The 23,880-nt window shown below is 42.7% G+C and overlaps 2 protein-coding genes across 3 annotated transcripts in view; one reads left to right on the top strand and one right to left on the bottom strand.

The window, feature by feature from the left end:
- LOC108306381 (dynamin binding protein) overlaps positions 1–23,880 on the top strand; it is a 134,476-nt gene that overhangs the window by 67,253 nt on the left and 43,343 nt on the right. Inside the window, exon 1 of one of the 2 annotated variants that reach the window (XM_017531277.2) lies at positions 12,782–14,795. The exons of the other annotated variant lie outside the window; for it this stretch is intronic. Coding sequence (XP_017386766.1) covers positions 13,640–14,795 — 1,156 coding nt within the window. The 5' untranslated portion in view covers positions 12,782–13,639. Of the gene's footprint in view, positions 1–12,781; positions 14,796–23,880 lie in introns of those variants that run through there. 2 annotated transcript variants of the gene reach the window in all.
- LOC108306382 (small nuclear ribonucleoprotein G-like) lies at positions 20,534–20,924 on the bottom strand. The gene has a single exon (XM_037739539.1). The coding sequence runs from the start codon at positions 20,895–20,897 to the stop codon at positions 20,667–20,669; it is 231 nt and encodes a 76-aa protein (XP_037595467.1). The 5' UTR covers positions 20,898–20,924; the 3' UTR covers positions 20,534–20,666.

Genomic DNA, 23,880 nt, shown 5'->3' on the forward strand with positions numbered 1-23,880 from the left:
AAAAAAAGAAAAGAAACAAGAACATTCTGTTAAAAAAATTCATTTTTAGACTGGGTGTGGTGGCTCATGCCTGTAATCCCAATACTTCGGGAGGTCGAGGAAGGCAGATCACGAGGTCAGGAGTTCTAGACCAGCCTGGCCAACATGGTGAAATCCCGTCTCTACTAGAAATACAAAAATTAGCTGGACGTGGTGCTGCACACCTGTAATCCCTGCTACTTAGGAGGCTGAGGCAGGAGAATTGCTTGAACTGGGTAAGGAGATTGCAGTGAGCCAAGATCATGCCTGTGCTCCAGCCTGGTGAAAGAGCGAGACTCCATCTCAAAAAAACACAAAAATATTCATTTTTAAATAGTTTTAGATTTATAGAAAAGCTGAAAATAATGAAACTTCCATATCCTTCACTCCAGCTTCTTGTAACCTTAATATCTTACATACCTATAGAAGATTTATAAAATCGGAAAATTAATGTGATAATATAAAACATTAAAAGAAGAACATTATTAGTACAAGATAAATGTCAGATAAAAATCTTTTAAAAATTGAAAGAAAATGCCACAAATATTATTTTTAAATTACTCTTAGAATTTTATTTTAACTTTTAAATGTTAGATTCAGAGAGTATATGTGCAGATTTGTTATAAGGGTATATTGCATAATACTAAGGTTTGGGCTTCTATTGATCCTATCACCTGTATAAGAGAACATAGTACTGTACCTAATAGGCAATTTTTCAACCTTTGCTTCCCTCCCTCCAGTGCCCTGTAGTCCCCAGTGTCTATTGTTCCTGTCTTTTTTTATTTTTGTTTTTGAGATAGAGTCTCACTCTTTTGCCCAAACTGGAGTGCAGAGGTGCGATCTTGGCTCATTGCAACCTCCGGCTCCTAGGTTCAAGCAATTCTCCTGCCTCGGTTTCCTGAGTAGCTGGGATTCCAGGCATGCGCCACCACGCCCGGCTAATTTTTGTATTTATTTAGTGGAGATAGGGTTTCACCATGTTGGTTAGGCTAGTCTTAAACTCCTGGCCTCGTGATCTGCCCTCGTTGGCCTCCCAAAGTGCTGGGATTACAGGCATGAGCCACTGTAACTGGCCTGCTGTTCCCATCTTTATGTCCATGTGTACCCAATGTAGCTCCCACTTATAAATGAGAACATGAGATATTTGGTTTCCTGTTTCTACGTTAATTTGCTTAAGTTGGTAGCCTCCAGCTGCATCCATGTTGCTGCAAAGGACACGATTTCATTCTATTTTGTGGCTACATAGTATTCCATGGTGTATATATAGCACGATTTCTTTATCCAGTCTACTGATAGGCACTGAAGTTGATTTCATGTCTTTGCTATAGTGAATAGTGCTGGAGTAAACTGAGTGCAGGTATTTTTTTGGTAGAAGGATTTATTTTCCTTTTGACATATACCCAATAATGGGATTGCTAGGTGGAATGGTAGTTCTACTTTTAGCTGTTTAAGAAATCTCCAGACTGCTTTCCACCAGGGCTGAACTAATTTACATTCCCACTAAACAGTGTATAAGTGTTCCCTTTTCTCCACAACCATGCCAACACATCTGTTACATTTTGACTCTAATACCCATTCTGACTGGTGTAAGATAGTTTCTTTTGTGGTTTTGATTTGCGCTTCTCTGATGATTAGTGATGTTAAGCATTTTTTTCATATGTTTGTTGGTCACTTGTATGTCTTCTTTTGAGATGTATCAGTTCATGTCCTTTGCCCACTTTTTAATGGGGTTGTTTTTTTCTTGTTGATTTGTTTAAGTTCCTTATAAATTCTACATATTAGGCCTTTGTTGGATGCATAGTTTACATATATTTTTTCCCATTCTGTAGGTTTTCTATTTACTCTGTTGATAGTTTGTTTTGCTGTTACAGAAGCTCTTTAGTTTAATTAGGTTCCAGTTGTCAATTTTTGTTTTTGTTGCAGTTGTTTTTCAGAACTTACTCGTAAATTCCTTGCCTAAGCCAATGTCTGGAAGAGCGTTTATCTAGGTTTTATTCAAGGATTTGTGTAGTTTGATGCCTTAAAGTCTTTAATGCACCTTGAGTTAATTTTTGTAGGTGGTGAGAGGTGTAAGTCTAGTTTCATTTTTCTGCATATGGTTAGTTTATCCAGTACCATTTATTGTATAGAGAATCCTTTCCCCATTGCTTATTTTTGTCAACTTTGTTGAAGATCACTTGGTTGTAGGTGTGCAGCTCTATTTCTGGATTCTCCATTCTGTTCCATTGGTCTGTGTGCCTTTAGAATTTTAAATACACAGAGCGTTAGTTGCCTTGTCTGATAGTATTGATCTTTGTTTTGTGACTAATATTTCATACATTAAAAAAAGGCTTTTATTTTATGTTGATGTTGGTGGAATTGTTAAGCATGTTTTCAAAAGCATTTTTGGGGCTGGGCTTGGTGGCTCACGCCTGTGATACCAGCACTCTGGGAGGCCAAGGTGTGTGGGTCACTTGAGGTCAGGAGTTTGAGACCAGCCTGGCCAGCATGTTGAAATCCCATCTCTACTGAAAATACAAAAAATTAGCCGGGCTTGATGGCATATGCCTGTAATCTCAGCTACTCGGGAGACTGAGGCAGGAGAATGGCTTGAATGCAGGAGGCGAAAGTTGCAATGAACCGAGGTTGCACCACTGCCTTCCAGCCTGGGCAACAGAGCGAGACTCTGTCTCAATTAAAAAAATAAAAAAGCATTTCTGGGTAGGACCATTAGGGTTCATGTTGTCTCATGAAAGCTCATTTTCTTTTTTAATGTTGAAAATATTTTGTCTGCTTGTTCTGATTTTGGCTTTGCTATTGAAATTGATATTGCCTGTGCTAATTCAGATTTTAGATATGTTCCTGATTTTGTGTAGGAATATTTCACAACAGTATTCACATCTTCTCTTTTGCATTTCTTCTGTTAAAAAAATTTATAAAGAACTATGATTTATAAACTACGTTTATCTATGATTTATAGCAAATATTAAACAGTAGAAAACACTGGACAAACATTATTTGCGAGGTGTTCAAATAATGGAAGATTTGCTTCTCTGAACAAGATTTGGCACTATACAGATTCATGTGTCTGAATTGCTAATTTAAGGACTTACTTTGCTTGCAAAACTTTATTTCTTGGACTAGCCTTACAAGATTTGTATACAGCATACTATACAAGAAAGCTTATTAATCTTTATTTGCAAGAATGACTCACTTTTGGCAACACACAGGGCCATGAGCACACACTCTTCTAAACACATGTATTACATAGCAACAACTATGAACAAAGCTAACTGATTAGACCCTGGCCCTCCTACCCACTCTTTTTCTCATTCCCAGAAATGTCACCTTTAACAGTTTACTCTGTGTGTCAGTATTCTCTGCTCTTGCTGTCAACTTGACATTGGTGGATTTCTTTAAACTCTTAATGTCTCAGCATTTATTGTTAGGCTTTATTCTTAAAGGAGAATCCTAGTACCTTCTCTCGTTTTCTAGAGTTCTCAGCTGACTTCTTTATTTATTTTTATTTTTTTTTGGATTTAGAAAGACATATATATTTTCTAAGAAATGCTGAGAAGGAATTTTCACATGGAAACAAATACTAATCATTCTCAGCCCAGGTCCACCTTAAACCAGTTTCAAGGCTCAGTGTACCTTATGCCTTGGGTGACCAAGGTATCGGAACCACAGCTGTAATTTAGCAAGAGGGCTGGCCCAATTCTGATTTACCCTCGGGAGTTCTTTGAGATCTTGGCCTATTACAGAAAGATCTCCTTTTAGATTTGTATTTTGAAGATTTTTTTTTTTCTATGAGAGGCTGATCCAAATAATGTAGACTTCAATTATTGGAAATTAAAAGTCCAAAATTAGTTTTAGATAAGCCAGGCTTTCACTGTAACAGAGAATTAGGAGTTTTAAATTTGGAATTATCTTGTAGAGTCAGGGTAGAATACTAGACAGTATTTATTATTGCTGTGTGTTGGGGAACGAAAATGTCATTTTGTGGGCCTCAGTGTAATATTCAGGTCAATCACTCATTCATTCAGGAAATGCTCATTTATTTTTACCATGTGCCAGGCACTGTGCTAAGGGCAGGGTACATAGTGATGAACATTATAGATGTGCTCTCTGCTCTTAAGCAGCTTCCAGTCAAGTGAGTTGCTAATGAACAAGTTAAGGTTCAGATCTCGAGCACAATACCTTCAAGTCTGATGAACAGTTTGACTTCCAAAGCAGTAGAAACATTAAGTGTTGATTCTCTGGCTGGACGTGGTGGCTCACACCTGTAATCCTAGCACTTTAGGAGGCCAAGGCGGGCAGATCACATGAGGTCAGGAGTTTGAGACCAGTCTGACCAACATGGGAAACCCTTGTCTCTACTAAAAATACAAAATTAGCTGGGTGTGGTGGTGCATGCCTGTAATCCCAGCTACTTGGGAGGCTGAGGCAGGAGAATCCCTTGAACCCAGGAGGCAGAGGTTGCAGTGAGCCGAGATCGTGGCATTGCACTCCAGCCTGGGCAACAAGAGCGAAACTCTGTCTCAAAAAAAAAAAAAAAAAAAAAAAAGAGTTCTCAGTCTTGGCCGGGCGCGGTGGCTCAAGCCTGTAATCCCAGCACTTTGGGAGGTCGAGGCGGGTGGATCACAAGGTCAAGAGATCGAGACCATCCTGGTCAACATGGTGAAACCCCGTCTCTACTAAAAATACAAAAAATTAGCTGGGCATGGTGGCGCGTGCCTGTAGTCCCAGCTACTCAGGAGGCTGAGGCAGGAGAATTGCCTGAACCCAGGAGGCGGAGGTTGCAGTGAGCCGAGATCGCGCCATTGCACTCCAGCCTGGGTAACAAGAGCGAAACTCTGTCTCAAAAAAAAAAAAAAAAAGAGTTCTCAGTCTTTCAGGTTTCCCAGTACATGTTAATTTTAGAAGCTCTGATCAGGACCGCCTAGTGGTACCCTATCTCTGGGTGAGGTTCACACACCTGCATTTGAAAAGAGGGCGTGCATTCATTTCTTTATTCAGTGTATATTTCTTGAGCACACATAATGAGCCAGGCACTGACTACATGTTGATTAATTTTAAAAACACAGTCATAATATCATTCATATTTATGTGTGTTTGAAACCCCAGTGATCATTGATATTGACCTCTATAGCTAATTATGCTCTCTCCTACTGCCTTGGAATCATGACCATGCTACTTTCAGTGCCAGACCCCATTGTTCTAAATCAATGCAGTGGATGCCAAACTGTAGAGCAAGTGAGAAACCTTGCTCCTAAACTTTCCTCTTTCTGGCATTTAACGTAATGTCAAAGGAAGATTGACCAGGGACTCTAAAAGTAATTTTTTAATGATGACTGTTGCAAATTAAATCAGAATATGTTTTTCAGGAAAATAATATTTCCCTAGTCTGCTGGGTAGTATCTAAAGTCCACTAAAGAGAGCCAGTAGATTAGCAAGCTGGAGAATGACTGATGTGGAACAATAATAACATCTTTATACTAAAGTGATACAGAATATTCTAGACAGATTTTTAAAATTTGAAAGTATAATTGTTTCTTATACAGAAGCAATTTGTCATTCTACAGACTCCTTGGAATCCCTTAGGTATAAGAGTTCTTTCTCAGCGGGGCATGGTGGCTCATACCTATATGTGGTGGCTCACGCCTCCCAGCACTTTGGGAGGCCAAGGTGGAGGATTGCTTCAAGACCAGCCCAGGCAACATGTGGAAACCCCCCGTTCCTGCAAAAAATATAAAAACAGCTGGATGTGGTGGTGCACACCTATAGTCCCAGCTACTCGGGAGGGTGACACGAAAAGATTGCATGAGCCTAGGAAGTCTAGGCTGCAGTGAGCTGTTATCAGGTCATCGTACTCCATACTCCAGCCTGGGTGGCAGAGTGAGACTGTCTCAAAAAAAATGCCAGGCTCGGTGGCTCACACCTCTAATCCTAGCACTTTGGGAGGCTGATGTGGTCCCGAGTTCAGGAGTTCGAGACTAGCCTGACCAACATGGAGAGACCCTGTCTCTGCTAAAAATACAAAATTAGCCATGCGTGGTGGCACATGCCTGTAATCCCAGCTACTTAGGAGGCTGAGGCAGGAGAATCCCTTGAAACCCAGGAGGTGGAGGTTGCAGTGAGCCAAGATCATGCCATTGCAGTCCAGACTGGGCAACAAGAGTGAAACTTTGTATCAAAAAAAAAAGAAAAACAAAAAAACAAGAACAAGAATTCCTTCTCAAACTAGTAAGAGATAATAGAATTAAATAGCCAAATCATTCTGTGGTCTTTTTTTTTTTTTTTTTTTGAGACGGAGTCTTGCTCTTGTCACCCAGGCTGGAGTGCAGTGGTGCAATCTTGGCTCACTGAAACCTCCGCCTCCTGGGTTCAATAGATTCTCCTGCCTCAGCCTCCTGAGTAACTGGTATTAGAAGTGCCCGCTACCATGCCCGGCTAATTTTTGTATTTTTAGTAGAGACGGGGTTTCGCCATGTTGGCCAGGATGGTCTCGAGCTCCTGACCTCAGGTGATCCGCTTGCCTTGGCCTCCCAAAGTGCTGTGAGTACATATGTGAGCCACAGTGCCGGGCCCATCCTGTGGTCTTTCAAGATAATGAAAGTTTATGTAAAGGAAAGAATAATCTTTCTTTCTAATTTGTCAGTACATAAGAAAAAGCAAGTATCGGCCAGGCGCAGTGGTTCAAACCTATAATCCCAGCACTTTGGGAGGTTGAGGCGGGCGGATCATGAGGTCAGAAGTTCGAGACCAGCCTGATCAACATGGTGAAACCCTGTCTCTCTACTACAGATACACAGATTAGCTGAGTGTGGTAGTGTATGCCTGTAATCCCAGCTACTCAGGAGGCTGAGTAAGGAGAAGCTCTTGAACCTGGGTGGCGGAGGTTGCAGTGAGCCAAGATTGCACCACTGCATTCCAGCCTGGGCAAGACTCTGTCTCAAAAAAAAAAAAAAAGCAAATATCTTCAATTTGCATAACATCTGGTTCAGGGTGTTGGCTCAGTAAAAATGAGCTCAGAGTTACTTCTAAAGGATTTTCTAGTATAAGACAGCAACCATATGAGAACACATTAATAGGCTGTGTTAAGTCAGGAGAGAAACTAATTTCTCCTTTTAGGATGGACAATTGAATGTATGTCAAGAAATGTGCTTAGAATGGTGAGCTGAGATATAATTGACCTGTGAATCACTGTTCTTAGCAGTTTGTAGGAGAGCCTTGTGAACATTTCCTCACTCTCAGCTCCAGGCACACAGTGGAGAAGCTGGAATGCATCAAGGTACTTTTAAGTATCGGTTTCAGATTTCACTGAGGCTTTGCAGTACTGTACAGGAAAATAATTCATCTTCAGCTAGCTGTAGACTGTTAGTCACGAGCATTCCCACCATCACACCCCTACCTGAGCTGCTTGCTGCCTCCTTTTACTGTTCACTTTACTAGATGTAATAAGACCCAAAAGACAGGACAGTCATCAGTCAATCAGTATGACTGAACCCCACTGTATTCCAGGCAGTGCTCTCGAGTCACAGCAGCAATCTCTGCCCTCATAGGAAGAGACAAGCAATAAGTAAGTAAAACTATAGGTATATTTTTTTGCCTTTTTGTCAGAAGGCAAAACAATCTAGGGAGAAAAGAAATCAGAGAAAACCTTCTGAAAATTAATGTTTGAATAAGATTGTTGGGGGCCAACCAAACCATTTTGAGGGGCGGGAGGCATCGTTCCGGACAGATAAGATAGCAAGCACGAGTGCTTCAGGTGTTTGAGGAACAGCAAGGAGACTGGTTCAGCTAGAGCAACGGCACAGTTGTAGTTCATCATTTAGGGTAAGAAGAGAAGTTACTGGAAAGTTTTGAGCAGGGGAGCAATATGACTTGACCTACAATTTAACAGAAGAGAACAGACAGAAGAGACACAGGGCAGAGGCTGAGACTAGTTAGGAGGCTACTGCAGTGATCCAGGCAAGGGATGGATGCCAGCAGCGTGGACCAGGATGGCAGCAGTGGTGGTGACGAGAGGTGCTCAGCTCTCAGCATGTTTTGAGTTAGAGCTAGTAGGACTGGCTGGTATATTAGATTTGAGGTATAAGAGATTGGGAAGAATGGCCGGGCGTGGTGGCTCATGCCTGTAATCCAAACACTTTGGAGGCCAAGGTGGGTGGATCACCTGAGGTTGGGAGTTCAAGACCAGCCTGACTAACATGGTGAAACTCCGTCTATGAAAAAAAAAAAAAAGATTTAAAAAAAGAGAGATTGAGAAGAGTCAAATAAAGCCTACATGCATGGATTCATTAAACATTTAAATACCTACTGTGTACCCCATTGTAATCACCCGATGGGTTCTTCCTGCCCACTGCACACAAACAAAACCAATTCACTGAGGCCACTGCATGAAGAAAGAGTTTAATTGACACGCAGCCAGTCACTCCATGTGGGAGATGGAGTTACTACTAAAACCAGTCTAAAAAATTCAGAGGATTTTCAAGGAGAGTTTAGCAGGTAGGGTTAGGGGAATGGGTACTGCTGATTGGTTGGGGATGCAATCACAGGGTTGTGGACAATGGCCTTCCTGCACCAAGTCCCTTTCTGGGTGGGGCCACAGAACTGGTTGGCAGGTCCAGGTGAAGCTATCAGTCCTCAGAAATGCAAAAGCCTGAAAAGATGTCTCAAAAGGTTAATCTTAGGTTCTATAATAGCGGTGTTATCTGCAGGGGAAATTGTGGAGGTTGCAAATCTTGCTATCATCTCAATAATGGCTAGTAATCCTTTATGTCTACATCATAGCAGATTTAGGCTCCTCTCATTCTTCTGACTTGGTGATCTTTCATTAGTTTTACAAAAGCAGTTTAGTTTTATGGAAGGGCTGTTTCCGTTTCAACTATAAACTAGATTTCTCCCACAGTTAGCTTAGGCCAACACCAGGAATGATTAAGGGCAGGCAGTTTGGAGGTTAAAGACAAGATGAGGGTTGGTTAGATCAGATCTCTTTCATTGTTATAATTTTCTCAGTTACAATTTTTGCAGAGAGGTTTCACCATCTACAGAGCTGTGCTAGAGATAGGACAACAAGTTAGACCTTCCTTACCCTCAAGGAACTTTCAGTATAATAAAAGGAGATACACAAGTATAATGAAGTAACAACATAGGTTAGCCAAGACAGATATTTGCAAGGTGCTCTGGAAAATAGCAAGAACTATAGGAATCAGAATGTCACTGCAGAGTCCTAGAAAGTGAGGAGTTGTTGATCATCAGACGGGAGGACACCATGGGCAGTTGCAGAGGAATCCACGAAAGTTTAGGGAGTTACATATTCTTGCTCTTTTTTTCTGTTTTGTACACTTTTCTCCCTTTTTTAACCTTTACCCTTCCTCTACCTTCTCCCTCTCTTCTCACTTTCCAAATCCTACTTCGCCATCTTCACTTTTAGAATAGGTGGCAGTCTGTCTGTCTACTCTGGGTGGCACACAGGTAGTCATGAAAACCCACCCCCTTGGTGCAATAGCAAACATCACAGTGGGGGGGCTGCTGAAAAGGGCCAGTGGAGCGTGACGGTTGTATAAAGTGAGGGGGGTGCCGATGGAGGATGGCTGTCTACATGGTTCTATTTCACCAGCAGTCCTAGCATTGAGAAAAGTAGAAAAGTCATTCTCCCCTTTCCCTCGGCCACATTTCTCTGTACACAGATTTACTACTCAAAAATGGCAACCCATTCACAGCTTTTGTTTAGATCTGGGTCATAGTGTGGAGGTAAAGCTGAGTGAGTTTACCTCTTTATGAAAACTCCTTGTCTTTAATGTCCTAAAGGCAATCTGACTTAGAAAAGGAGGGGGAAATCCCCTCTTGTAACCAACTGTGCACTCTCCACTTGCCCAACTATAATTTCTTTTTTTCACTTTTTGAGACAGTCTCGCTCTGTTGCCTGGGCTGGAGTACTGTGGCAGGATCTCGGCTTACTGCAACGTCTGCCTCCCAGGCTCAAGCGAGTCTCCTGCCTCAGCCTCCTGAATAGCTGGGATTACAGGCGCCTGACACCACGCCCGGCTAATTTTTGTATTTTTAGTAGAGACGGGGTTTCACCATGTTCGCCATTCTGGTCTCTAACTCCTAGGCTGGTCTCGAACTCCTGACCTCAAGTGATCCACCACCTGGGCCTCTCAAAGTGTTGTGATTACAGGCGTATGCCACCATGTCCAGCCAATAATTTCTTTTTATGACTAGGATCCTTACCTATAATTTAGTCCTCTCTTTTTATCTCTTCTCTTGGTTGATTTACTAGGTGTGTTTTTCTTATCTTGCTACTTGGTACAAAGCAACTTTGTATCTTGGTACAAAGATACCAAGTTGCTAGAGAACTCTGTTTTCCATAACAGAGAAAGATTAATCTTTTAATTGGATTAGAAATAAGCAAGATCATAGAATTTTAGATTTAAAGTGACAGAGAAACCATTAATGTCTTCATTTTCCACAAAAGAAAGTGGCAGCCAAAGAGGGTAAGCATATCTGCAAACTGGTTATTAGAAGAAATTGAGCTTCTAGAAGGCAGGTGTCATTTCCTCATCTGATCTCCAGTGCTCTCCCTGTTACACCATTGCTCTGTTCTAACTTGTGATGAAACCTGTCCTCCCAAATAATGTTGTCTTCTTATTGGCTTGGTGAAGTCTCAATCTTTATTGGGTTTAGGTGATAGGTTATAATGATTGAGTCACTCAGTGCTGGGCTCTTGTGTGTCACTGCCATTCTGTGTGCTCATGGTGGTTGGCTGATGAGGCCCAGCACAGGGCAGGGTTGGTCGGCCAGGACTGGAAACAAAGAGGGAATGGTGGTGTTGGGGTGTATGTGGCTTCGTCAGTGGTGGTCCACTTTTGAATTAGGCCAAGATATCGTCTACTTGTTTGTTCACTTGGTTTGAGGGAAATTAAGATTTACTGTGTTTTGAGATATTCGTCTTAGTGTAGTGCCATGAAATCAAACAGATCTGGGTTTAAAATGTAGGCCTACCGTGACTAGCTTATGTGATCTTGGACAGGTCATTCACACTCCCAGATTGTTTATCTGTGGTAAAACAAGTATGATAAATACCCTCCTAGCCGCCTAGCCAAGTGTGGTGGTTCACGCCTATAATCTCAGCAATTTGGGAGGCTGAGGTGGGTGGATCACAAGGTAAGGAGTTCGAAACCAATCTGACCAACATGGTGAAACCCTGTCTCTACTGAAAAATATAAAAATTAGCCAGGCATGATTGCAGGGTACTCAAGAGGCTGAGGCAGGAGAATCTCATGAACCCTGCAGATGGAGGTTACAGTGAGCCAGATCGTGCCACTGCACTTCAGCCTGGGTGATAGAGGAAGACTCCATCTCAAAAAACAATAATAAAAGAGAGTTTGACAATTTAGAGTTTCATTTAGACTGGGCATGGTGGCACATACCTGTAGTCCCAGATACTAGGGAGGCTGAGGCAGGAAGATCCCTTGAGCCCTGGAATTCAAAGCTGCAGTGAGCTTTGATTGTACCACTACACTTCAGCCTGCACAACAGAGCAAAACCCTAACTCCAATAAATAAATAAAGGTTCATTCAGTAACAATCAGCGAAGAATCCAAAAGGCACCTAATAGCACATCAGGTATTTGAGAAAAGGAAAAAGAAGTTGTGCGGGAAAATAGAAACATGGATTGTTAAAGCTGGTGGGGCCGGAAGCTGTGGCTCATGCATATAATCCCAGCACTTTGGGAGGCCAAGGCAGTTGGATCACCTGAGGTCAGGAGTTCAAGACCAGCCTGACCAATATGGTGAAACCCCGTCTCTACTAAAAATACAAAAATTAGCCAGACATGGTGGCAGGCACCTGTAATCCCAGCTACTTAGGAGGCTGAGGCAGGAGAATCACTTGAACCCGGAAGGCAGAGGTTGTAGTGAGCTGAGATCTCACCACTGCACTCCAGCCTGGGTGACAAGAGCGAAACTCAAAAAAAAAAAAAAAAAAAAAAAAAAAAAAAGGGAAAAAAAAAAAAAAAAAAAAAAAAAAAAAAAAAAAAAAAATGCTGGGGGAATCAGAGGGGTCATTGTGGCGAACTGCCTCATTTTATTGATGGGTAGATTGAGTCCCAGAGAGAATTAGTAGTTACCCATGAGTAAATATCTAATTATTAACAAAGCATATAACACATTTCTCCTCAGGGCTCTGGATATTATTTCACAAAAAGGGTTTAAAGTTCAAGGGATCATTCCTGACATCCAATAAATGACCAGACTACTGAAAGAGGAATCTCATTAAGGCCTGTCTCTTAGCATGTGTTTCCCCTGCTCAAAAACCTCATGACTCTTTGCTTTCCATTGAATAATGTCATGACATCCTTTGGGGTCTACCCCAACCTACCTCTTCAGAGTCCTCTCTTATTTTCCACATATTATATCCTTCAGACAATTCCCCGTTTCTTAGTGCTCCATATGTGAAGTCTGCAGAGATCCTGCTTCTTGAAGGCACTGTTCACATCTGACCGCTTCCCTGAATCCTCCACTTGCCACACCAGGGACTTTGCTGCCATTGCCGTTTGGGTTTGCTCCATAGCACTTAACCACGTTCGATCTTTCTTTACAGCTTGTTGCTTCTGCATTGTAAGAGGCAGGGACTAACTTGTTAGCCTTTTTCTCTTCCACAGTGCCTCTTATGTAATAGGTAACCATCTAATGTTTGTTGATTTAAATAGCCATTTACCTGCCTTTTTGATTTCTGGCCTCATTTTCCACTTCTTAAATATGTTGTATGAATTAACTAGAAAAGAGATTTAAGAAATGAATGTTTTTGATGCTTCTCTGGCATGACAGGTATCTGGGAAAATGTGAAAGCATACCTAACTTCATTCTGGGAAGAGTGTTTACACTATAAAATCACCCACTCACCAGATCAAAGTAAAAGGAAGTACTTTTCCTTCCTTCAGTCATATGACTAACTGTCTGCAGGTGGGAGCTTGAGAAGCTTTTGATTGGAGTATACACTAACTGGTGACATGAATTCCAGAAAAGCAAAGCTCTCAAAGGAGAAGAGTTCTGCCTCTAGGTTAAGGGATGAAGTCCTGAAAGGTTTCAGATGTTCAAGGATTAGAAAGGTGGACTTGGAAGATGGGGAATGGAGGTCCAGCTCGAGCTGCACAGGAAAGCATTTATTTATACTCCTTGTGGCATACTAAAGGATTAAAGAGGCAGGGGAGACTGATAAATGACCTGACCTGGGCTTCTAAAGGGGGGCTGTTTCTCTTTCACACGACTTTTCCTGCAAAACCTTTAGAGCAACAGAATGCCTCTATCTTCAGCAAGTAAAGCAGCCAAGCCGGTTTGACCAGCTTGAGGGAAACACCAAACAAAGCTGGCAACTCCAGTCTCATGCATACTAGTTACTCATTATCTTCTGGCCTCTGGAAAAAGATAGAGTAGCTCCCTGATTGGATCCTGAGGTTGAAATAACTCCACATCTCTCTCTGTCCTCTGACCAGAGCAACAAGAAGAGTATCTGGAATGCTTGGGAGACATTTTAAGCAGGACAAATCCAGCCTTAGGCTAGACTGCACCTGTCCACAGCCCAGCCCAGGCCCATGGAAAAGAAAAGTAAAACCTTTGTCTTTAAGCACATAAAATATGTGTGAAACCCACAAGGCTGGAAAAGAAAGGGAAGTGGAGGACAAAAGGCACTGGGACTCTAGCTGGGAGCATGAAGACTACGGGAGTCTACGGAAAAGGAACCTTACAGTGCTGGACGGACTCTACAGAGAAAATGACTTGGATCCCAGGTACTGGGCCAAAGGGCAGCATCGGCCCTACAGAAAAAGGGATTGTGGATACTGGGATTTTGAGCAGAGTGAACCAAGCTATGTGGACTCTGGGGAAGCACACGAAAGTGAAATGGGCTGTGTGTACCACAGAGGTCATGATGGTTATAGGAGTCCGGAACATGTAGATGATGAGAATCCCAGCCCTGGGACAAAGGATAATTCGCCTATGGGAAGCCCAGATGTGACCTGGAAAGCTGGCGGATACAGAGAGGCAAATGGCTGCCCAGATTATAAGAATCTGAATTATAATCCTGAGGACTCTGAAAAGGCTAAACAGTGGACTGGCTGTAGGAGTTTGGATGATTCTTCAGCGAACTTAGTTCGACCTCAGTTGTGGTATATAGACCATAAGAATGTTAATTATAATCTTGAGGATTGTCAGGAAACTAATTTTTATTATAGAGAACACAGCGATTTATATCACGTTCCTAAGAATTATCCTATTGGTCAGTCTGTGAGCTTTTCAGATTTGAATTGTGTCAATGAAGATAAACAATTTATCAAATACCATGAAGGGGACAGGAATGTTTATCAAAATGACAAAATCTATCCCAAAGCAAAGACTCATATCATGGATCAGGGTAATTTTGATACAGAAAGTAAAGGCTATGATGCTTTATTTGCAAACTGTGTATATGAATCTCGTAATTCCAGAGGAACAGATTCTCTCCATCGAATGGAGAATTTGGAGTATAATGGCATTGACATACCAAGAATGACAGCACATGGGGGCAGTGGGATCCTCCCAGATGGCTTGCAGACCCAGTGTACCAGGGGAGACCACAGAGAACGTCATTTGGGGATTCCTCAGAGCTCGTCATTAGAGAAGAACATCTGGCATTTAGAGGAAGAGAGAAAATTAAATGGCCCAGAGACTTGGAGAAGGAATAGTTGCCTCCGCCGCACAGCACCCAGCACCCTGAGGCGCTCAGAGTTTGTGCAAAACAGGAAGAAAACCCAAGGTATGAACTCAGCCAACCTCCTTAGGATAAAGCATAAAAATAGATTTAAAGGGTGGTTATACCAGGTAGTAGGAGCTCTTGTGTTCTTAAGGAACCTGGGCCCTGAACTTCTTATCAAGTGCACCTTGAGTGAGAACAACCTTAGAGATTTAATTGCTTTGGAAGGCGTTGTACAGAGCAAGAGTATATATACAATGCTGTAAATGTGCAACATTCAGATAGCGCTCTCATGGGAACTTTTTTTACTCTTCTTGGTTTTTTTCATATGTCTCTAATCTCAAGTATCTTTCCTTTCTTACTTTCATGTTTTTGTTCATCTTGTGGGGACAGCAAGTTTATTATCAGGGCATCAAGCTAAAATTCATTTTCCCAGCATGTTCTTTTTCTCTCAGACCCTACACTTCTTTGGACATTAATGGAAAAGAAGACTTCGTTTATTTTTATTTTATTTTATTTTTGAGACAAGATCTCACTCTGCCCCCCCCACCACCCCCCCTCCCCAGGCTGGAGTGCAGTGGCATGGTCATGGCTCACTGGAGCCTCAACCTCCTAGGCTCAAGAGATCCTCCCACTTCAGCCTCCCAAGTAGCTGGGACTTTGGGCACGTGCCTCCATGCCTGGCTAATTTTTTATTTTTTAGGGGCAGGGTTTATTATTGTAGGGGCAGGGTTTTACCATGTTGCCCAGGCTGGTCTTGAACTCCTGGGCTTAAGTGAACCACCCACCTCTGCTTCCCAAAGTGCTGGGATTACCATGAGCCACTATTGCCAGTCCTTAATTTAATTTTTTTTTTTTAATACTGCTGCTTTCAGAGCAGGGCTACCCCGTAGGCAGTGTGCCCAGAGTAGCCTTGACTTGTTTTATAGGTTGTTCACTCCTTGACATTCAGGAATCTTAAGTGAATGCTGAGTACCGACACTCTTGTGGAATCTGGAAGATTACTTCTAGCTTTCAAATCACTTCATCTCACTGAGCCTTAACTACATTATCTGTGAAATGGGAATATTAGTCTTTCATCATATAGAGATTATTTCTTTCTTGCCATTATGTCTTCTCTTCTTTGATTCTCATAAGTGAACTTTATTTATACTGTGCTATTTTTATAATTACTGGACTCCCTGTTAAACCTTTTATGTGGGTGTATGTTGTATGTTGTCTTCATGCCAAGCAGGCTTTCTGGTTCTGGCCAACTTGGGGGTCCACGTTGTGACCAGAGGATAAAGATTAGTCAGAATGTGAACGATCTAGAAAATCCATCCGATCTGACTACCCTCCCTCCACTTCTGACTAGGTGGAAAGTTTCTCATCTAGGTTTCCTTCAGAATGGGCTGGCTGGTCAGATTTGTACTGGGGGTCACCACAGATTGAAAAAATAAGCCTGCTGTGGCCCTGGAATGACCGGTGGTTTACCTGCCATTCCTCCAACATGGGGTTGACTTAACTTGAGTTTCCAGGGCACCATTTTGGACCTAACAAACTCTTAACCTGCACCTATAAAGACAAAAATGAAACCAAACCCAGCTTTCATTGGGAGGCCAAGGTTTTTAGCAGCTAGTCATTTTTTCCTAGGTGCATTTTTTCTGAAATGATAGGGATTGGATACCTTCTAAATTCCTCCCAGCTAAAAAATAGTCCGATTTTACCATTCTTTATATTGGTTTTTATATTGTTCCTCTTCCCTCCCCCATCTGTTCCTTCAGTGAACTTTGTTTCCTATCTTTAGTTCCTTATTGTATTAAGCCTCCCAACTGTAATCAAAGTGTGTTTATTCTTTTGACTTAACAGGAGTCAAACGTTTATCTGCAGTGTTGTAATGTGCCCTCTGATCTCTCTGAAGCCAGCTTGGTTCCACCCAATACCATTTCCATTTCTACAACTCTTTTTAGCTTTGAGGATTTAACTTTTGAAAGTATATTCATATTTAGTTCACCCCTTTTTATACCCCTAATATCCTCCTTGACCTGTAACAAAATCTTTTGTTTTCACTAGAAATCTTTCAGCATTCTAACATTCTTTGTTAGCTCTCTCAAGCCATCACCCTTCCTGAATGTTACAAAATGTTACAAGGGAACACTGTATAATTACACAAAGGAACAAGCATCAGAGTAGGTCTGCCTCAAGTTCAAATCTCAGCTCCACCGTTTACTAAATGGCCTTAACTTTAGAAAAATTACTTAAACACTTGGAGCTTCGAATTCTCAATTTGTAAAGTGAAGATCATAACACCTGTCTCATAGTGAGATAGAAAAATAAAGCAATCACATGTCTGGAACATAGTAGGTGCTCACAAATGGCCATTCCTTTGTGTTTTATCCACCCACCTCCCCTCCCCTTTACAAGTTGCCCCACCCACCTGTCCCTCCTTGGTTTCAGCTCTGAGCTCCAGATTGATAGTCCCTGCTCCCATTGGACATCTACGCTGAGACTGTAAACACTTCAAGTTTAATTATCTAAGTGGAACGCCCTGTCCCTTCCTCCTCTCCCATCTTCCCCTTGCCACCCCTCCTCCATCTGAGACAGAGCTCTGTTCATTGGCTGCTCCCCAGCCCCTCTCCCAGGCAGGGAGCCAAGTTTTCCCCCAGGCTTTCCTTCTCACCTGCCTGATCAGTCCTTCTGAGGTGGCCTCCATCTGAGGTCTTTTAATGCAGATCTGTTGAGGGTTTGCTCTTAGTCTTTGGGTGTGGCCCCTAGTCCTGAGAGGTGGTCCTTACTCCTTAGGTGCAGCCCTTCTGAGGTTTCAGCAGAAAACTGGAAGTGTTTAATTGAACCTCCTAACTTGGAGGGACTCACACTTCAAACTCTGGCTTCCCAGCGCCAGACAGCTGCTGAAGATCTGCTGGGCTCTTCTGCCCTGCAGCTTTTGGCTGGGTTCCTTGGAGTCTCATCACCTGCATGCGCAGTTCAAGGACTGAGAGGCATTTCTGCACAAATTTGGGGGCTCTCCTCTCTGTGGCTTATTGTTTTCCAGGATTTCCCCCTTAATAGCTAAAGTCTTCAGAGCTCCAGACTGGAACCTTTGGCTGCGCAGCCCAGTAAGATTGCCCCATGTGAGCTTTCTTCTTTTGCTTTATTTCCCAGCATGCTAAAAGGCTAGGGAGTGCCCTGTGGGGAGGACTGGAGACAGGTGGATCTCACCTGGTTTGCTTCCCTTGTTTTGAGTCATGTCCCCTCAAGGTTCTGCCTACTTTTGATTACTTTTCAGTGCTATATATAGCTATTTTAAAAAATACCTGTCAGAAGGCTGAGGTGGGAGGATCACTTGAGCCTGGGAGGTTGAGGCTGTCATCAGCTATGTTGGCGTCACTGTACTCCAGCCTAGGTGACAGAGTGAGACACCTCTCTAGAAAAATAAAAGTAAATAAATAAAAGTTAAAAAAATAAATCTTGTAATGTGTTTTTGATCGTTTATCAGTAGGGAGGTTAGAACAACGTGAGCTACTCTGCCATTACTACACCAAGTGTGGGCACTAAAGTTTTGCACTTGCCGATAACATAGTGGTTATGACAGGAAGGGAACCTGGTGTTTCAAATTCCACGTTACCTGTTTTGAATGTAAGTGATATTAGGATATCTAAATGAAGTGATCTTACAGAGAAATATGAAACAAAAATAAAGGTGAGAGTTAGGGCTAAAGGTTCAGGGTTGGAAGGCTGCAACATAGGAGCCTCTTAAGTTATTACTGGAAGAAACCTTGTATAGCCACAAGTCCTGTGTTTTTCTAAATAATGGATAGCCACTCATGATTGGGTCTTGAAATCTGTTTGGGGGTTGCAACCAGCAGTTCTGAAAAATAAAAGTAAATAGAAAAAACTTTCATACTACATTTTATGTACTAAAAGTAAGCACGTAATACACATTCTGTGTATGTGTGAGTGTGTATATAGACATAAATGTATTATGTAAATGTGTGTATATATATAGTCGCAACCTAAAGTGTGGGTCAGGCTGGGCACAGTGGCTCATGCCTGAAATCCCAGCACTTTAGGAGGCTGAGGTGGGCAGATCACTTGAGGTCAGGAGATTGAGACCAGCCTGGCCAACATGGTGAAACCCCCTCTCTACAAAAATACAAACATTAGCCGGGCATGGTGGCGCGTGCCTGTAATCCCAGCTACTCGGGAGGCTGAGGCAGGAGAATCATTGAACCCAGGAGATGGAGGTTGAAGTGAGCCGAAATTGTGCTACTGCATTCCAGCTTGGGCGACAGTGAAACTGTGTCTTAAAAAAATAAAGTGTAGGTCACAGTAAAAAAATGTTTGGAAAACACTTAAATGCAATCCATTTATTTTAAAAATGAAGAGACAGAGCTTGGAGAAATTGAAATGTGTTTCCAAGGTAACTGGTTCAAGCATTAGATCAGGAATAGAATCTGGCCCTCTTGGTACCCAGACCACCGCTTTTCCAACATCACCACATTTGAAGGCAGAAGTACAGCCATAGATTTATTCTGCATAGATGAATTTAGAAGATCAGAAAATTGTTACGTATTTCTCTGGAGAGTTCACAGAAAGAAAAATAAATGTTAGAAAAGTGAGAGGGGAGGCTGCCAACAAAGGGTGCAACTATGTTATATACAGCAGAGGTACAAGAGAGGATATGGACCTGGGAAAGACTTTTGCATCTGGTAAGTTGGTGGAGGGTAGGAGCAGAGGCATAGAGCATATGACAGGGAGTTTAGGAGGGAAGTGGTGATAAGGATATGAAATCAGTCCCTTAAAAGTTGGGACAGTAATTGCTGTGGAGCAGGAAAATCTTCTGTTTTGTTTTTCTCCCAAGAAAGGAGGAGGCAGTAAGAGGTTTGGGGCAAACATATTGGAGGAGATCAGGAGGAAGTCAGAAATTTTTTTATTTTTTGAGACACTCTCACTCTGTTGCCCAGGCTGGAATGCAGTGGCGTGTTCTCAGCTCACTGCAGCCTCCTCCTTTGGGGTTCAAGTGATTATCGTGCCTCAACCTCGTGAGGAGCTGGGATTACAGACATGCGCCACTATGCCTGGCTAATTTTTGTATTTTTAGCAGAGACTGCCTTTCACCATGTTGTCGAGGCTGGTCTTGAACTTCTGACCTCAAATGATTCACCTGCTACAGCCTCCCAAAGTGTTGGGATTATAGGCATGAGCCACCATGCCCAGCCTGGAAATCAGAGAATTTTAAGAGAGATAACCAACACTTTCAGTTGCCATGGGGAATCAAGGAGAATGCCATTGAATTTGTTGAGGAGGTGATTGGTTGACTGAGAAGACAATTTCACTTAATTAATTGCAAACGGTTTAGGAGGAAACCTGGGGAATTAAGTCATAGAGGAACAGTGTGCTGACCAGTGGTCCACGACCTTTTGCAAAAAGTAAGAATGAATGTAGTTGAAGGGGCACAAAGTTGAGCAAAGTTTCCATGTGTTTACCTTTTTTTTTTTTTTCCCTTTTTTTGAGATGGAATTTCACTCCTGTTACTCAGGCTGCAGTGCAACAGCATTATCTCGAACCTCTGCCTCCCAGGTTCAAGCGAATTCCTGTTATAGCCTCCTGAGTAGCTGGGATTACAGGCACATACCACCACAGCTGGCTAATTTTTATATTTTTAGTAGAGATGGAATTTCACCATGTTGGCCAGGCTGGTCTTGAACTCCTGACCTCAGGTGATCTGCCTTCCTGGGCCTCCCAAAGTGCTGTGATTACAGGTGTAAGCCACCGTGCCTAGCACATGTGTTTACTTTTTACAATCAGGATGTCTTTTTTTTTTTTTTTTTGACTATTACAAAAGTTTATTTAGCAAAAAGTCTAATATGAAAATGTACATGACCTAATTTTTACATCATAGTAAAACAGGCCCTATGGAGAGAAGACATGGGTTTCTCCGCTGAACAGCCATTATTTATACTCGTTCCAAGGCTTCTAACATGATGATACTATTTCCTCGTATTACCACCATTCCAGTATTGTTCTGTTGTCCGCTAGTCGCCATCTCCACACGTTCATCTATCACAAGATTCATAATGGGATCAAATCCCCGCAATGTTCCTTGGACATGTCTGCCACCATTTAATTTCAATGATAACTTCTTGTCCATAAATTTTTTCAACTCGGGAGGGTGAGCTTTGCTCATGATGGCTACTCCGCAGGCACACAGAGCCAGGATGTCTTTCTTGTTGTTGTTGTTGAGACAGGGTCTCTCTCTGTCGCCCAGGCTGGAGTGTAGTGGTGTGATCTCGGCTCACTGCAACCTCTGCCTCCTGGATTCAAGCGATTCTCCTGCCTCAGCCTCCCTTGGGAGTACAGGTGTGTGTGCACCACCACACCTGGCTAATTTTTGTATTTGTAGTAGAAAAGGGGTTTCCCCAAGTTGGCCAGGCTGGTGTCGAACTCTTGACCTCAGGTGATCCACCTGCCTTGGCCTCCCAAAGTGCTGGGATTATAGGAGATATCAATGTCTGAAGCTATTTGGTATGCAACAAAATCCTCAAAGTGTCAAGAAAAAGGAAAGGAAAAAATATTGAAGATAAATGGGTTGGTTAGGAGGCAGAGGAGAGGGGAAAAGTAAATATGTGGAGGCCAGAGGAAATAAATGCAGGGCCTTATTTATTCAAGGGTTGGGAGATAATTGAAGCTTTCGAGTAAATTAGGCACTCCTCTTCTGAGATTAGAATGGTCCAATCCAGCCAACTCTCATCCAGTCTTGCTTCTTGAGATCATGAGTTGTATTCTCAAGAAGCTAGATAAACAAAATTAGCCAGGCGTGGTAGTGCATGTCTGTGGTCCCAGTAGTTCTGAAGGCTGAGGTGGTAAGATTGCTTGAGCCCGGGAAGTTGAGGCTGCAGTGCAGTGAGGTATGATCTATCACATCACTGCACTCTAGCCTGGGCAAGAGACTGAGAACTTGTAGAACAAGCAGCAGAAGCTAGGTTATATGTTTTCTTTCCAATATTATTACCTATATTATTGTTACATAATGTTCCATCAACAATGAAGGAATGTTGGTCTCGGGAGATCCCAGGTTTCTGTAAAAGTGAGAGAGATCAAGGAAAGGCAAGATACTGAATTAGGATGGGAAGATGTACTCTTCTAGGGTATCCTCTTTCATACGGGCCTGAAGGTGTGAAGGGGTACAGTGGGAAGGGGGAGTGAATCAAAGCAACTAACTTGCAATATCATGGCATGCCCAGGTGGGAGCTCAGATCTCTGACTCAGCTGCCCTGATACCACAGAGTTTTCCAATTTGATATTTCCTGAGAAACCAGGAAGTGCTCGTGGCTATACATAAATATCAGGCCAACAGGCTACAGGGGTGTGACAGCGCTGGTAGTCATATTTGGGAGGAAGATGCATGTTTGTATGCATGGTTGCACAGCAGACCTGGTTTCACAGTGTCGAGACACCCCTTTCTTCTCATCGTAAGCTGAGAGGAAACAAATCAATGCGATATATTGCATTTCGTTGAGTCTGAAACATAATAATCATAGCAGAGTGATGCTTAGGGTGCTCTGCAAAGTAATACTATTTGCTGCTTTTTTTTTTTTTTTTTTTTTGAGACAGTCTTGCTCTGTCCCCCAGGCTGGAGTGTAGCTGTGTGATCTTAGCTCACTGCAACCTCCACCTCCCAGGTTCAAGTGATTCTCATGGTTCGGCCACCTGAGTAGCTGGGACTACAGGTGTGCATCACCACAGCCAGCTAAGTTTTGTTTTAAGTAGAGACAGGGTTTTGCCATGTTGGCCAGGCTGGTCTTGAACTCCTGGCCTCAAGTGATTTACCTGCCTTGGCCTCCCAAAGTGTAGAGATTATAGGCATGGGCCACCGTGCCTGGTCTTAATTGCTGCCATTTATTAAATACCAGTTGCTATGCTAAGTACTGTAGGTTGAGTGTATACGAGGTACGCAGGTCTAGTAGAGTCTAAGTTCCATGACAGCAGTGGATGAAGTTGGTATTTCCAGAATCTAACGTAGTACCTGGTGTATAATAGATGCTCAATAAATATTTGTTGTCAAGTGAAATATTCTACTTTGGGTCCCAGAATGTGTATTATCAGAAGCTAAATAGTGCCGGGTGCAGTGGCTTACACCTGTAATCCCAGCACTTTGGGAGGCCATGGCAGGAGGATCACTAGGTCGGGAGTTTGAGACCAGCCTGACCAATGTGGTGAAACCCCATCTCTACTAAAAACAAAAAATTAGCCAGGTATGGTGGCATGCACCTGTAGTCCCAGCTACTCAAGAGGCTGAGGCAGGAGAATTGCTTGAACCTGGGAGGCAGAGGTTGTAGTGAGCCAAGATCGTGCCACTGCACTCCAGCATGGGCAACAGAGTGAGACTCCATCTCAAAAAAACATACAAAAAATTAAATAGCAAGGAGAGGTGCTGGAGAGGTGAATTTCGAGGAAAGAGCATTCCAAGGACTAGAGAAAATGTCATGGAGAAGTTGGGACTTGAGCTTTAAAAGATAATAAGTGAGCAGAAAGGATGGAAAAGGCCCAGAGACAAGCTAGGCTTGTCATGTTCAAGGAATAATAAGAAAACAGATCATTAAACTTCGTTGTTTACAGGTTTAATAATAGCATCAGGTGCCCAGTTCTGTGGGCTCACTGAGAGGAAATGACTAACTGGATGATTAGAAAGAGGCCTCCCACAGTAAGTGATCTTCCTTGCGGAACTGATTAGAGGCTAGTGCGCTCACACCCAACTGAGAGGAGTAAATGAAGTCAAAGACTGCGAAGGCTGGGCTCGGTGGCTCATGCCTGTAATACCTGCACTTTGGGAGAACTGGGTGGGTGGATCACGAGGTCAGGAGTTCGAGATCAGCCTGAGCAACCTGGTGAAACTCCATCTCTACTAAAAATACAAAAAAAAAAAAAAAAATTAGCCAGGCATGGTGGCAGGTGCCTGTAATCCCAGCTACTCAGGAGGCTGAGGCAGGAGAATCGCTTGAAGCCAGGAGGCAGAGGTTGCAGTGAGCCGAGATCGAGCCGCTACACTCCAGCCTGAGTGACAGAGCAGGACTCCATCTCAAAAAAAAAAAAAAAGACTGGGAAGTCCACTGGGCATGGTGACTCAAGTCTGTAATTCTAGCACTTTGGGAAGCTGAAACAGGAAAATC

The sequence above is a fragment of the Cebus imitator genome, unplaced genomic scaffold, assembly GCF_001604975.1.
Source record: "Cebus imitator isolate Cc_AM_T3 unplaced genomic scaffold, Cebus_imitator-1.0 Scaffold71, whole genome shotgun sequence".
Lineage (NCBI taxonomy): Eukaryota > Metazoa > Chordata > Mammalia > Primates > Cebidae > Cebus > Cebus imitator.